Source organism: Puntigrus tetrazona, chromosome 11 (genome assembly GCF_018831695.1).
Source record: "Puntigrus tetrazona isolate hp1 chromosome 11, ASM1883169v1, whole genome shotgun sequence".
Lineage (NCBI taxonomy): Eukaryota > Metazoa > Chordata > Actinopteri > Cypriniformes > Cyprinidae > Puntigrus > Puntigrus tetrazona.
In genome coordinates this window covers 21,183,160-21,199,215 of record NC_056709.1, presented here as the reverse complement: position 1 = coordinate 21,199,215, position 16,056 = coordinate 21,183,160, and the positions used below count along the sequence as shown (strand labels likewise).

Below are 16,056 nucleotides of genomic sequence, written 5' to 3'. Positions count from 1 at the left end.
CGTGGTTGAGTTTCCAGTCTCTTTATGGCCCCCACTCATTTCAGCATCCTCTATGGAGGACAAAAAATGCTGACAGTGGAAGAGTAAAAACTGTGTTTGGCAGGCACGCCCTTGAAGGTTTCTGTGTCACTCAAGCCCATTGAATTTTTAATTATTTCCTGGCTGTGGTATTCTGCTCTACTTCACTAGGGCGCCTGGCTCCATGCTGTCTCACAGCTCAGATGATAGACACTGTGTTAGACATTTGCGGTTAAATCTGCTCAAATCCTTAGACGCCTACTGCAAGCAGGTGAGACTTCGCTTCGAGAGGGTTTTTAAAAGGATAACAACAAAAATATCTATCATTGATTCACCATTGTGTCATTCCAAACCTGTGTGACATTCTTTCTTCTGCACACACATTGAAAATCAATGGGGGCTTTCTCTATATTTGCCATTTACACACTTAATATAATAAAGTCCTACAGATTTGGAATGTCGGAAGGATGAGTAAATGATTTCTTTGAGTAAACGATCCCTTTACTCTAGGCTACTGTATCTCCAGCAGTCTCTGAAAGCATGTTGGTGCACATGCAAAACTAAATTGCCCATATTTACAGCGCCAGCGTTTCCTGAAAGGGGGTCTGTTGGAGACAGACGGCACTTCCCACTTCTCTGTGAATCCCGCACGCAGCTTTTGTCTCTCAGACTGATGCATTTAGCATTCAGATCCATCATTATTCCCTGCCCGGCAGACAGCAGTAATGTAATCTCTGTTGATTTACGGGCAGAAGTGTGCATCCCAACTCCCAACAGCTGGATCTGCTCTGTTTCAGAGCTGTCTGATCATGCCTATTGGATTTGCCCCTTATAATTATTATAATAATGACTTCAAATGCATTTGACGCCAGGACCTCTGATTGCACTTGACAAGAGCTTCTCCAGGCTGGTGAGTTGCACATCAAAGACGCGTTCGGAGGGTGGTGCGGTTCGAGCGTTTGGCCTGAGATTTATTGAGAGGCTCTTAACATATTTTAGGCCGTCTCTCCCTCACTTTTCCGTGTCATGTCGAGGTCTCCCGAGTTCCAAGAGAGGAAAAGAGTAATAAGAAAGAGAACAAGAGCGGGAGATTTTGAATAAACGGCTGGAAATAATGATCTCTGTTCTGAGTTAGCGGTTACATCAACAGCAGTGATTCAGGGAGGAAAAATGCGGTTTATGTCTCTTTAAGTCTCTAGGCTGTCTGCAAAATGCATTAGTCCTGTGGAGCAGACACAGGCCAGGGCAGAGGGAGGAGCCCAGGGCTGCAGAGGGGGGGAGTGCTGGAGGATGGAACAGCCGCAGTCTGGGCCTCCAGCCTCCTGGCTAGACTGCTCAAAGTTATTATTGAGTTCCTGAGCAGAGCCTCCCCTCCCTGCCATACTGGTGTCTGTTCACCCTGTGCTCTCATTCTCTCAGGCTCGCTGTGTGGGTAATGTGTGTGTGTGTGTGTGTGTGTGTGTGTGTGTGTGTGTGTGCGTTACTGGCTGCCAATTCATCATTGGCCTTATACAGTAAAACAGCACACTTTAGCATATTTAAAAGGAATCTTTCAATCTTTTGTAAGAATTAAAATTTAACGGTAACAATATGCAATGAAATTCACTTGGCTGACACTAACAATGAACAATGATTTTTTTTTATGGCATGTCTTGATTTAAAAACATAATATTGTTTATTGTTCCTTTATCTTGATTTAAAATACATGAACTAATGTTAATTTGTGTAACCTAATATTAACTGTATTAGTATATCCAGAAAATAACCTAAACCTTTATATCTAAATCTAATGCATTAACTATAGTTAATAAAATGTTACCAGATTAATTGAAGGTGATCTTTATAATAATTATTACATGTTAATAAATTCAGATATTATTACAATTACTTACCAGGGCTCAATTTAAAAATCCGTCATGTGCTAATATTAGATTTTTATATTAAGTTATTAATATAGTTTGCTATATTTTTATGTTTAGATTATCTTTACCATCAATGAAAAACATTTAGAATTTTATAATACTGTTAAATGTAATATTTTTCAAATCTTAAATAGAATATCCATTTTCATACTGTTTTGTAATTTTGTCTTTCACACAAATTTGAAATGGTTTTAGTGCTTTATTTTTAATTTTGTAATTTAGATTCTGGTTTCCAGCATATGGTCTTATAAGGTATAGAATATATGAACAGACACAGACAGACAAATGCGTCTCAGCTGTTAGTGGACAGGCCACATGGGTCAGTGTGGATTGGTGCTGGGAAACCTGGGAGATTACATGCTAACCCTATAGGCCCTCTTTAGAGACAGGGCTCAGAACAGGAGCACCGGGCCCTAATCCTTCTGACCGGATCAGACTGAACAAATTAATGCACAGAGCAGCGTGTCCTCGAAAACACAGGGAACATACAAACAGCACACTCAGGAGACATTTATATAACACACTGGCCTGTGTCTTCAATCTCTCTCATGTGTCAGACCTGAGTTGGCGCTGACTCACCGTGAAGATACTTTAACGCTCAGCCATTTTGGCACAAATTCAGAAACACCAGATTATCTATAAACCAGCTACAATTCGGTAAAAATGTATGTACTTCACAGCACTAGCAAAAGTACACGTTTAATGGACGTCAGGTGTGGGGGTCCATTTAAAATGTGTCCAGTAGATTGCCTGGCTAATGTTAGCCACAGAAGCAGGACTGGGAGAGGGTCTGGTCTGCAAACGCCCTAGAAGTAGAGATGGCGAATTCAGTGTTTTGTTGGTTGAGTCAGAACTAATCTCAAGATGTTATGCTGTTGCTATGGAGAAAAACATTGGCCCTTTCAGATTCAGAAGAGCGCTGTAAAATGAAAATGGTCCAGGAAAAAAAAGTTTCCAGGAATTTTCAGGGTTACAAAGCAGACAGCACATCAAATGAGCAGAGCAATGTAATGCCTGCTGAAAAAAATGAGCATAGCTGGTCCCCTCTAGTCTCCCAATTTAGAATGCTGTTGCCCCCACCAGCTAAACCATCTCCAGACCAGCATGAACTTTAAAAATGGGTCTCTTCATCAGGCACACGTCATGTTTATTATCTGACAGGTTTGTAAATTGAAATCGCACAAAAATGAAAATTCTGTCATTTACTCATCGTTCCACACATCTATGACTGCAAAAATTTTTTTAATTGTTTGGTTACAAACATTCTTCAAAATATCTTCTTTTGTATTCTTCAGAAGAAAGTAAGCGAATGGGGACAAAAATGTCATTTTTCCACACGTTTACATCTTTTTTGTTTTGTGGAAAATTTCATGCATCAGATCTGTATCTTTTGACTAGACGTTCAAAGCAAAAACGGACTCAAACCAGACACCTTCCAGGCTTTTATTTGAAGGATGCGTTGTTTTTTTCCATTGTTCGGTTTCCTGTCCTGAAAGAGTAAGTGTCCTTCTTTGCTGCTTTATGGAAGAATGAGTCTCTCCGTTTCCCTATTAATCTCTTTATGTAATCATCTGCTTTGTTGAGCTGCCCTGAATGTGTTCCATGTGGATGTAGGTACTACTTCATGGAAAAATGGAAAAGGGATTTTTCCAAAATGCAAGGTTTCTATGTACAATGTGACAGCACGTCACACAGTGCTGTAATAACACCCAATTTCAACCTTGTATGCCTTGTACTTTGGAAAAACACTCAATTACAGAGTTCTGGGCACTTTTACTCAGTGGTTAGCTTTTTTTTTGCTCCCAATTTTTTTTTTGTTTTTCCTTATACCACGCAATCCTCTGTTTTTCCTCTCCTGTTGTTTCTAATGCTTCCTGTCATTCTACGACATCCATTAGCACTTCCACCTCCATTCTGCCGCACTTATGTTTGTTTTGACGAATGCTGGGGGAACATTGGGCTTTCAAAGTGACTGTAAAACAAACTAAAATAATCCATTCTCAGCCTTGGCTGTATCAAACCTTAATTATAGGGCCCACTCCCCATTTCTGCCTCGCTCACAAATGCATGGACCCTGAAAGCGTTTCACAGAAAACTGGCATGTTTTCCATTACTGTAGATCCACTTGCAGTGATTAGCCGTAGTCTTAAATGGACATGCTGCTAAAGGTCAAGTGATGGACTCCCTCCTAGATGGTTGCACACTATTGTGCTAGGGCTTGGAGTTGCACGGAGGATGTCTGTGCCGTCTTTACAGCACCTCTGTGTTGTCAATTGTAAGCGTTTAGATGGCGTCAGGACTTCAGAGTGCCGAAGGGTGGTTGGAAGCAGTAAATTTCAGATGGATTTATAGCCTCTTTGAGCCAATTACCAGCACGCCACCCCTTCCCTATCCCAGGGCAGACATAGTGAAGGTGCTGTGACATCGGTGAGACCCTAAGCACTGACCCTAACTTCACCCTGCCGCCTCACTGCGGGAGATTTTACAACTTCAGCAGCCTCTCCGTACCCTGACACCTCCTGACCTCCCCTTGGCATTCACTCCCTTATCACCCCCCCAAACAAACCCAGCACTGCACCTTATTTGGTGGAGAAGTCACAATTATTGCCATCAGTCTGCCATGCACAGTAAAGTACACGCTTTCCTGTGTTCTTCTAAAAGCATTTTGAAGTTTTTGGTGTGCAAGAGTTAGGTTTTGCTGTGGGAGGGATTGATTGTGTATTTGGTGTCTGACAGACCAAAGCAGCTCCCTGAAAAATGCATATCCTGCCTTATTCAACTGTCATGACTGATTGATTGCTGACTGGAGCATTAAGTATGAGTGAGTACACTAATAATGCATTGGTTGGATTTCATATATATGGTGAATATTTTTTAAAGGTTTGTGCCTTTATTGCTTTAAATGTTTGTTATTTTGTAGGGTTTATTTTGTTGAGACAGGGGATAAAAAAATGTGAGACATGGGAAACTGGACTCAAAGCTTTGTTGCTTATATTAGCTCCAAGGCCAGGAGCTAACATAGGATTTTAAGCTGCATAAATTTGATTGAAAAAAATACAGTAATATTCTGAAATGTTATTTCAAATTTATTTTAATATATTTTAAAATATGATTTGGGCAAAAGCTGAATATTCAGCATAATTTCTTCAGTCTGCAGTGTCACGTGATCTTTCAGAAATCACTCTAAAATGCGAATTTGCTGCTTGAGAAACATTTAGCTTTTTATATTTTACTGCATCCATGCTGATTAAATGTATTACTTCTTGAAAACTTTGGAATGGTTGTACTTGTGCCAGCTCTGACAGCGTCCTGGTCCTATTAACATTTTTGCTTTAGTTTCTGTGATTTCTTTGCATTAGGCAAGAGATTGTAACAGAGACAGGAGGGGCTCTTCAGTGAGACACACAGCTGCTAACAGAAGTCCTCACTCTCACTGGAGGAAATAAAGCCCCATCTGCTCAGTCAATCACTCAGCCACGAGAGCCAAAGCCAGCCAGCCATTCCACCCTCTGCGCACTGGGACAGCTAGAAAGGGCGGGAAGACCATTTGACTTGGTTTCAGGGGCTTGTGGCTGCCTTGAAGCTCTTCTACCTGACGTGTGATATTATTACTCTCTTTATTTCGAGCCCTTGTGTTGGAGTGGTGAAGATGAGATTCAGTGAGACTTTAATCGTCTTTCTGCACTTAACTGCTTGCGTATTAGCATTAGAACTAAAGCACACAGATTAAAAATTAGGCACGACCATCACTCAAGTTCCAGGCGAACATCGTTCTACCCAATTTGGGATATTTGTCTAAAGATGCCTTAAAACCATAATAATATGCAGTTGGAACCAAAAGTCTGAAACCACTAATGGAAAGTTGAGTTTAATTGGAAAAAAAGGCTCTTCATATTTGACCTATTTTTGATTTAAGAATGATCCAAAAAGCATCTTGTACTTGATGTTTTGCTTAGTAGAAACAAGACATCTGACCATCTGTAAAAAGGAATCACGTGATCAATCTCACCAGTTTGAGGCCTAGAACTACCTCCATACTACCTTATTACATGTATTCTCTTTTTTTTACGATGTTGCATTTTTATGCACCTTTTCTTCTTTATTTTTTTTTTGTTTTGTTCTATATCCCAAATTTTAAGTGTGGCCGTATACTTCTGAACCCCACTGTAAGCCTATACAGCTTTTTTAATCTATCCCACAAACAAATTGAAAACCTACTAGTAGACACAGATTAGCTGCAGTGAGAGGAATGATCTTTAGTGGTAAGTGTTCAAAGTTTCTACAAAAGACATTTACAGTAATGGAGTTTCTTTTTCCCATCATGCCCTCAGGCTTCCTGGTTTGCATGGTTCTGCATTATTAGTGTTCTAAATGTGAAGAGAAGCAGAAAGACATTGTGTGAATGTGTGTGTGCCTTGTGGGGTGTTTTGTCTCCGCTTCAGTGTAAGCATCACTCTCCTCAACATGCTCAGTTTGTTCCATTTAGACACATAAATGCAACTCATTTGGTGAAGATATTATGAGAAATTTGGGTAGAGCTGTATGTATGAATTTGGGGATGCTTTTTATTTGCAGTCTGAAGGTGGATTACTTAATGGAGGACTTCTTGAGAGTCCGATGAGACCCTTATGTGCCTGCTGGAATACGGCATGTTGAAGCAGATGGATTCCTCCATCACTCTCAGAGTGGGATTATACGTTATGCTCCGCCTTTGCCTCAAAAGTCTGTTCCTTCTTCAGCTCAGACAGCAGCAAAACTCCCGTCCAAAGGCTATTAGCACAATCCAATCAAGATTGGTTTTCCCTAAGGCTCCATATCTGACTTCTGGAAGAGGATGGACTTGAAGAAAAACGTGATGGTGTGTTTTTTTTCTCCCGAAAGTGCGAGCAAAAAAAGCTGAGGACGTTTTCAAATGGCAATGATCTGCCAGCTGACACCTGGTGACAGCCAAGCTTAATATAAATTGTGGGACCCCCCAAAGCACTAGCACTTGCATGAGGACAGCTGCCATTACCTTATGCTTTCTCTTTTATATGCTCTTATGTAGACACTTTCATTCTGTATGGTCTTCCAGAAGCCCCCTCTTAATCAGAGCACCGGTCTCCAGCACGTTTCAATAAAGCTCCTACCCAAGTGCGCTTCACCAGTTTTGCCCTTGACTTTGGCAGAGCACGCCGAAGCACACACAGATCTGGGGATTACATGCAGGATTTCCGTGGGGGGAAAAGAAAAGCTGTAATAGGAAACTTGTTGTGCCTGGTTGCTGTGCACCACCAACGCTACAGCTCTTTCAGGCAGCGTGGAGCATTATTGTGAGGATGTTAGTTGCTTGAGTAAGTTCAATAGAGCAGACTATTTTTGTTTCACGGCAAACGTAACTCCACTTGTTGTTTGGCTTCCAAGTAATAACAACAAAGATTTGGAGCATGCACCATGTCTCTGAACAAACTGGATGGCGTATCGCAACAAAAGCAGTGGTCGATATTTGCTTCATTATTAATTTCACAATCAGAAGCAAAAGTGGTCAGATGTTATCCAATCCAGTTTATGACAACACGCACCCATGCCTCTTGGATGGAGCAATGCATTCCAAACTGTTAACACACAATATTTGTCTGGGACGTCTGCACATCTTGGACCATTTGGCAAAAATGTAATTTGTCAAACACAGCCCAATCATGTTTTTTTTTATTATTTCCACACATTGCAAAATCTAGTGATGTATTGGTACACTCGTAAAAATATAGCTTCCCAAATAATATGTACATTGAATATGTGGCATTTATTGTCTGTTCGTCATTAACATAAAAATGAAGAATTTAATTCATGAGTTGATTCGTGCAAAGCCTTCGGTTATGTCTGCTCAAACATGCACGTTTCATCTGTGTATGTCCAGCCTCATGTTTACCGTAAAGCACTCCTTTATAACCTGCCTTCAAAGAAATCTTGCACAATAGGCAGTTGAAAGGGCATAGGATTGAATGGCCACTTTAAGAGTAAGCCGTACTTGGCCTTCAAGTATACATTCCTGCTGCTTTGTGTTTCCTCTGTGGTCCTGCTCCTCGAACCCGCCCACTCACATTCAGGAACCAGACGCTCTGGGTTCCCACAGGGCCATCAGCCAAAGCAAACTACAGAGAGGAAATGTGGCCCTCACTCTCTCACTCTTTCAATCACTCACTCATGGACTCCATCAGTAATGGAGCCCTTGTTAGTGATTTTCTTGTTTTCATTTTCATTTTCTCAGTCATGATTAAGAATATAGAGTATGTTACGTTTCATCTTGCCTGAATATTTTATCCGTAGTATATGTAATGCCTTGCGATCACCATGTTTATAATTTTCCAAAATAGAATAAATCCAGATGGCCACTGGCTTCCTTTAAGGTTTATGTAAAACTGTAGGTTTATGTCCAGATGTTGAGCATGTCCTAATCTGCATCCATTGTGTGCTTGTGTGGTTTCGCCCAGCTGTTTGATACAGTCTGCTGTGCATGTGTGTCACAAGGCCACGCTTTTGATGTGGTTGTGAGTGAGGGCCGTGTCACGGCTGCCCTGATTTCAGACCAGCGGACGTTGCATCAGCGGCTCCCTTGTGGTGTCTGGGAGGGTGCACAGTCAAAGACTATTATGTCTGGGACGCCCTGGTCTTCCTGGAACTTCAGACCTCAGGGAAGGAACAAACACAAACAGACGTTCTTTGTTGGGTGTGCAGTGGTTGTTCGACACTCAAGTCATGTTTTGACTTTACCCATCCGCATTTTTTGAAGGGGAAAAAAAAACTTCTCTTTGCTCAAAGCAGGCAGGTCTCCAGATTCTATAAATAAATAAATTAAAAATTCTACATTTGGGAGACACCAAATGACTTTTAGTTGACAAATGGTAAATTGGTAAATATGTTTATTTAGAAGCCATTTAGCCCCCAATTTTTTTGCTTTTACTTGGAAAAAAGACAGACTTTGCCAGTTGAGATTAATGCATACATTATCCTTAAAAATATTTTAGCAGTTATGTTGTGTATTTACTTTTAGCTGTTTAAGATAGGAATATATTTAGAATAGAATATGTTTCTTTCCACTTGTGTGATATATATTTTCTGGTATTTCTGCATTAGAAGATTACACGTCCTCTGTCGTTCTATGCCTATTTAATCATTCAGATAGTGTATTGATTCGGTAAGAGGCTGCTCTTACAGCCGCTACACTCAGCCTGAAGAGTTCTTGATCATGAATTGGTTCGCGCTACTCCTCTCTGCGCTCTCTGAAAGTAAGTGTGTGCTTTGTGCGTTTCTCAGCTCCAAGGTCTACTTTACCCACCGTAAACTCGTCACTGAAGCTGGACATGGAGGACAGTGTGTATTAGCGTGAGCGTGAGTCAGATCCGCATTGAAGGAATGGGCTCCAAACAGCCCTGGTCACATAACGTGCACCCACGCTTTGTGAATAACAGCAAGGGTTTATTATTATAGTTCACTACTGACGATTGAATGCAAAATAATGTGTAGCCTACTACAAGATTTCTGTCATTGTACCAGGAGACAAAATCCAACCCGATATCTCCCCCTTGTGTCGCATCATAGTCGATGCCTGACCTTTTCTATCCAGTCATAATTCTCACCCGTGTGGAGTTTTTAACCTAAAAACACCACATTTCTCATTCATTGTGATTCATTTTTGTATCAGCACCACTTCCTGAGTTTATCTTCACCTAACTTTCGCACTGACTCTGGCAGTCTGGATGTTTGGGTTACGGGGGTGTTGTAAATTCCTGAACTTGAGTCAGAAAGGCACAGGTTTGGGCAGATCACTGGCACGGCAAAGGTAAACACATCCTAGATCTGACATGCTGAAACCTGAGGGCAAAGGGGAGGATTAGGAACCTTTTTTAGTTGTATGAATACCTGTAGTGTTGGGTTGTTATTTGTACCGATGCTAAATATACCTCTGATTTCTCTCAGTTATTTGCTGAAAGCTGTAAGTCGGTTTGACACCTACGTGGTCAAAGCTGTACCTCGGTGCTGCTTTCTTGACTTCACAGGGTGTCATTTCATCTCACAGAGTGTGTTTTCTTATCCCTTCTTTTTTTATTTTACAGGCGTACAGTCCCATTCCCTCCAAAAAGTCCAAACAGGACCGCTCAAGATCCCCATCACTGGATAAAGAGAAGCAAGCTGATTGGCTACAGTCTCTGGCTGCATCTGCTAATAAGGTAGTTTTTTTGGCTGAAATGCATTATCCAGATAGTGATAGTATTATTTGTCGTTCAGATTTGTTGTTTTAAAGCTTTCATTTATTATTATTATTATTATTATTATTATTATCGTATTAGGTTCATATCTCGTTTGTATATATAATTTTCTTTTTTTAAGGATTTAAAGCAGCTGCAGTTCAAGCAAAGACCTTCAGCCTTCAGGCCATGGTCTCCCAGAGTTCCTTCTGCTGAGCGAGAAATGCCTAGCCACGCGTATGAGAGGTACACTACTAATTAGCCAATTCATGGATTATCTCCACATTTCAATGCGATGCATACATTGCCTTGATTGGGCCGAGTAATTAACATCTCATTTTCCTGTGACATTCAGATCTCCTGCTAAAGAACAAGACAGCCGGGTAGTCCCAAATGTATCACTGCCCCTTTCCACATTTAAAAATAACGAACAGCCACCGCAACGTTTCTCTCAGCCCGCTGAGAGCCACAACACAAGCAAGACAGAGGGCTCCAGGCCAAGAAAGAGGTGGCCCTCTGCAGAGAGACAATCACAGCCGGTGGCCAAGGCCTCTCTGCCCATTCCAGCAGTCAGACAGCGTCCTATGGAGAATGAGGACTCGGACACAGAAATCGAGGTTGACAACTGTAGCAAAGGTAGGATGTTTAAAAAGAGAATTTGTGGTTAAATACATCTGTGTAAATCCTGTACGCCTAATGAAAAAAATAACTTTTATTTCACTGGTGTATTATTCTCTGTTTCCAGTTTCTGCCTCACGTTCCTTGATGTCCCCTCCCTTTGCCAATGGTGTAGGGGTGATAAACCTCAACGCTTACAGCACTGCAGAAGTGCATGATGAGAGAGTGAGACTGGGGGCAGCTCCTTACTCCGAGCTGGAGGTCCTCAAGCAGATGCTCTGCAGTGACCTTAACTCTAAGGAGGCTAGAGAGAAATTCCTCCAGGAGGTCATCCGCATGCGAGTGAAGCAAGAGGAGAAACTAGCTGCTGCTCTACAAGCCAAACGAAGCCTTCAGCAGGTAATTACAGCAAAAGTCCAAAAGTCTGAAAATCTGGGATTCAAAAAATAATTGAAAGAATTTTAATAAAAGAATTACTTAAAATAAATGACAAAATATTTATAGCAAATGTTTAATTCTGTTATTAATTACTCACCCATGTGTTGTTCCAAACACAGAAGATCTTTTTCATTTTTCTAAAAATATCTGACCCTCCATAGACAGCAATGCAACTACCAGGTTCAAGCCCTAAAAAGGTAGTAAGAAGACTGTTAAAATAGTCCATGTTACATCATTTGTTCAACTGTAATATTATGAGGCCACCAGAATACTTTTCATTGTTTTAAGAAAAAACAAAAATAGCAGTTGGAACCACTCATGTCATATGGACTATTTTAACGATGTCCTTACTACCTATCTGGGCCTTAAACATATCAGTTGTGTTGCTGTCTGTGGAGGGTCAGAAACATCTTCATTTGTGTTCTGAAGAGGAACAAAGGTCTTGGGGGTTCAGAACATAATTAATGACAGAAGTTTTATTTTTAGGTTTAAAAACTCAAAATACTTTTAGAATAATTATAAGAATAAGAATCATTTAAAATATTCAGAGCCAGCGAAATTAACTAATAATATCTAATATAGTTAACTACAACTAAAAATTGTAATAATTGGTACAGTAATTGAAATAAAACAGAATTAAAATAAAATATGAATGCTCAATTCAATTTAATAATTACAAATGTTATGTTGACCACTAACTGAAATAATATTCAGTTGATATACTAAAAATTGCTTAAAATGTAAATAAAGGCAAATAAACAAAAAGTTGAAATAATAAAATTATGAAAATAAAAGCTAATATAAATAAGTACTACAATATTACAAATGTAATACTAAAATAACTCTTACTTGATAGGTCCCAAATCAATCAAATCAAGCACATTTGTGATGCTAACCATGCGTCAGGTTGATGTGTTTTCTTAAAACTGACTGTCTTCAGGAGCTGGAGTTTGTCAGGGTGACTAAGAAGGGCAGGCTGAGGGAGGCCATCGAGGCTAAGCGCAACCTGAGGAAGGAGATTGAGCGCCTCCGTGTGGAGTGTGAGAAGAAAGTGCGAGATGCCAACGAGTCCTGCGGCAGGCTGAAGAGGGAGCTGGACAGAGAGAGACAGCTCCGTGTGTGCGATAAGGGCTGTGAGGCAGGACGTCTGAGGGCCAAGTATTCCTCACAGGTGAGATCTGGCGCATCCTGTATATAATAAAGCGTAATGACAGCAAATAGCGCGTGCGCAAAATTTGCATCACTTCAACATCTCTTTTTCTCTCTCTCAGATTGAAGATCTCCAAACAAAGCTCCAGCAAGCAGAAGTGGACCGTGAGCAGTTGAGAGAGGATCTGCTGAAGGAGAGGGATGCCCGGCAGAACCTGGAGAGGGTCGTCAAAGAGCTCCAGGAACAGCTGGGCCACAAAGCAGAGACGGAGGGATACACCATCTCAAACACACAACCGGGCGAGGGAGAGAAGAAAGAAATGAGAGATGACGTATCTTAAACATTTAATGTGTTCAGTGTATGGCAGTAGTTGAAGACTTTGATTTGAGGACAAGTAGAGGATGCCTCTAAAGCCAACACTTTTTTGGAAAAAGTACTGGAGCACAGGAGAGTGGACTCAAGTAACTGGAAAGAAGCTTGCTCGCTCCTTGAGAGGAGGACGCTCGGAGACTCTCCTTCAGTTAGCTTCTTTAAGCTAAGCTAAGGATTTTTTTGTTATAAGCTATTTAATTTTTTTGCAAAGATACTTGAATAATATTTGGGAAACGAACATGTTTTCTATTCACAATACGTTGACAGAAGCAGGTGAACAACCTGCTAGTGCCGCTGATACTCTGTAAACTAGAAAGTGTTACAAGCCAGAATTCAATATAGTACACAGGTGTTGTCATTACAATGTTCTGCTCGCTTTTATTTGACCTTTTTTGTTAGCTGTTGTATTGAAATAGTTTGCATGAGCAACAGTGCTATGGTGCAGCAAAGCTTTATTATAAGCCTACATTCAAAAGCTTTTTATCTTTGTATTTTTAATTAACATGTACTTAAAACCCTATAGTATTGGCAACGATCAATATGGGCTGAATCCTATCCTCTGTCCTGAACTACAATATCAAGTATTATACTTTACTAATTACCAGTTTTCGCAGTCCAAACAAACATTACAGCGTGGGGCATGATATTAATCACTCCATGCTTCTTGTTTGATGGTCAAATTAATGTTTTGTTTGTTTTTTTCATTCAAAATCAGAATTGTGACAAACATCTAATTTTAGTCACTGGTTTTAGGGCTCATTTAACGTAAAAAAAAAAAAAAATGCTGTTAATGAAAATAACATTTCTACTTATATAGAAAATAAGGATATATATTTTTTTACTTTCTACCAAAAAAAAGAATTGCACTTTTAAGAAAAGATAGTTGTATTGTGTATTTGAAGCCCTCTGTTTTTTCAAATCTCAGACACCAAGTATAGAATAAAAAGTTTTCATATATTTGTTACAGATGTGAATACCACTTAAACGTAAAAACACAATGTAAATATGATAGCGTGCTTTACACTTCACTCTAAATGCTTTTGCTCCAAACCAATAGACTGTATGTATAAAAGATTTAACACATAAATGAATTTCTCCTATCATAATTTCAACTAGAGGGCATTTACTATATAAAATCCTTATGTAATATTAACAAAAAAAAAGCATAGATCATTATATTTCTGAATAAATACAGTCCCTTTGGAAATCACTTTATATAATTACCAAAGCAAAGCTTCACATTCTGAGGTTGTGGTGGATGAATCAGAAATGTGACTGATGAACTGTAAAAAGTATTTGCTGAATTTCTAATGATCTTTTATCTCCATTACCCCTGTCTTGAATAAACCTGCAGTAATACATATACTAACTTTTCCATCCATCTATTTATTCTGGGTACATTTTTACTTCCCCTTCTATATAACGAGATCCGTATGCTTGCCTATGTCAGTTTTAAACCTTTTGATGTTTTCATGGTCACACTAGAGATATGCATTGTGTTCAGGGTCTTGTCATAGTTTTGGTTTTGATGTGGGTCATTTTCGTCACTTGTTTTAATGTTCCCCCCACGTATAATAACATTAAACAGAATCAACCATTCTTCTTGTGTTTTCTGATATTTTTGTGCCGCATAATATTAGGATTATTTATATCTAGGGCCACTGTCATGGCTAAAAATATCAGCACCCTTGCAGTTCAGTCAGAAAATACAGCCCTTCTTTCAGAACATTTTTGCAGTTGCATTTTTCATTTTTTTATTTTTTTGCATTGGAACAATACAAAAATACTGAGAAGCACAATCAAATCTGATACAATTCCACACAGAACCCAAAAACTGCACTGAAGTTTTGAGTGAAATTGTATCAAGTTTGACTTTTTTTATCATTTGGAGTGAAAAAAAAACAATTAGCATATGAATACTAATCATTTGCAGGGGCAACAATTATCTCTAGGAAATGTTGCATTTTCTGACAGAATTGCAAGGGTGGCGATATTTTTGACCCTAACTTTATGTATATACATACACTATATTGCCATTCGCTCACCCCTCCATATAATCAGAATCAGGTGTTTCAATCACTTCCATGGCCACAGGTGTATAAAATCAAGCATCTAGGCATGCAGACGTGGAACCGTTTGGGAATGACAGCAACTCAGCCATGAAGTGTAACTCAGGCCATGTAAACTGACGGAGCGGGGGTCAGCGGATGCTGAGGCGCATAGTGTGAAGACCTCCAAACTTCACGTGGTCTTCAGATTAGCTCATGAACAGTGTGCAGAGAGCTTCATGGAATGGGTTTTCATGGCCGAGCTGCTGCATCCAAGCCATATGTCACCAAGAGCAATGCGGATGCAGTGGTGTAAACGGGCTTGAATGCTTCTCTGAATGCTTCATCATACCAAGACAACTCCATGCTCCTAACATTGTGGGAACAGTTTGGAGCTTTACTCTTCCAACATGACTGTGCACCAGTGCACAAAGCAAGGATGACTGGCCTCAACCCAAACAAACAAACAAAATTCAGTTCTGGAAGTATAGTCAAAAATTCCCGTGAACGCTTGTGGACAACCTTCCCAGACGAGTTGAAGCTGTTATAGTTGCTAAGGGTGGAAACATCTTAAAAATGTTTTTATTCCAGTTAATTGAAATAATCCAGTAACATAGAGACCTCCTCATATATATCTGATTTTATTATTATTCAGTCTGTCTGGAATGGCATGAAAAATGTGAAAAAAAAAATTAAATAAACTGCAATGTCTCCAAGATGCAGTTCCATGTCTTTAAGAAACTTTCCTGCAAAGCTACCTGAAAAACTATCCACAACCTAGGGCAAAAACTATTTTAAATGCAAAATGTCTCATCAAATGTGTTTGAATTTGTATATGTACAGAGTTCTTGGCATGAAACTCTAGATGGCGTAGTCTGATAGGTCTGATTATCACATGCACAGCTGATTGGTTCTCTGTTGTATCGGTAGCCAATGAGCTCACTGCTCAACATTCAGATATGCTTCAAAAACTCTGCACCTTCCCCAGCTCCACCTGCTAAAATGGTGATATATATAGAGAGAGAGAGAGGTTTTTCATATATGTTATATAACATTGTCATGTACATTGCCATGCCAATCGTTGTGTTTTCTTGACAGAAATATATATACTTGATCAAACAAAAAAGATAATGAAATCAAAAGGAATGTCACGTTTTCATGTTAACTGGCAATGTTTTTACCTTAGTAGCATTAGAAAAAAACTAAATATTGATACATCAACCCCTATCCTTTTCCTCAAGTTGACCAATGAGACATGAAAATCC

The 16,056-nt window shown here is 39.7% G+C and overlaps 1 protein-coding gene across 1 annotated transcript in view; it reads left to right on the top strand.

Moving 5' to 3' along the window:
- skib (v-ski avian sarcoma viral oncogene homolog b) overlaps positions 1–14,342 on the top strand; it is a 28,730-nt gene extending 14,388 nt beyond the window's left edge. Inside the window, exons 2-7 of the mRNA XM_043252325.1 lie at positions 10,034–10,147; positions 10,308–10,411; positions 10,521–10,801; positions 10,911–11,182; positions 12,162–12,392; positions 12,493–14,342. Coding sequence (XP_043108260.1) covers positions 10,034–10,147; positions 10,308–10,411; positions 10,521–10,801; positions 10,911–11,182; positions 12,162–12,392; positions 12,493–12,711 — 1,221 coding nt within the window. The 3' untranslated portion in view covers positions 12,712–14,342. The remainder of the gene's footprint in view (positions 1–10,033; positions 10,148–10,307; positions 10,412–10,520; positions 10,802–10,910; positions 11,183–12,161; positions 12,393–12,492) is intronic.
- The last annotated feature ends 1,714 nt before the right edge of the window (positions 14,343–16,056 follow it).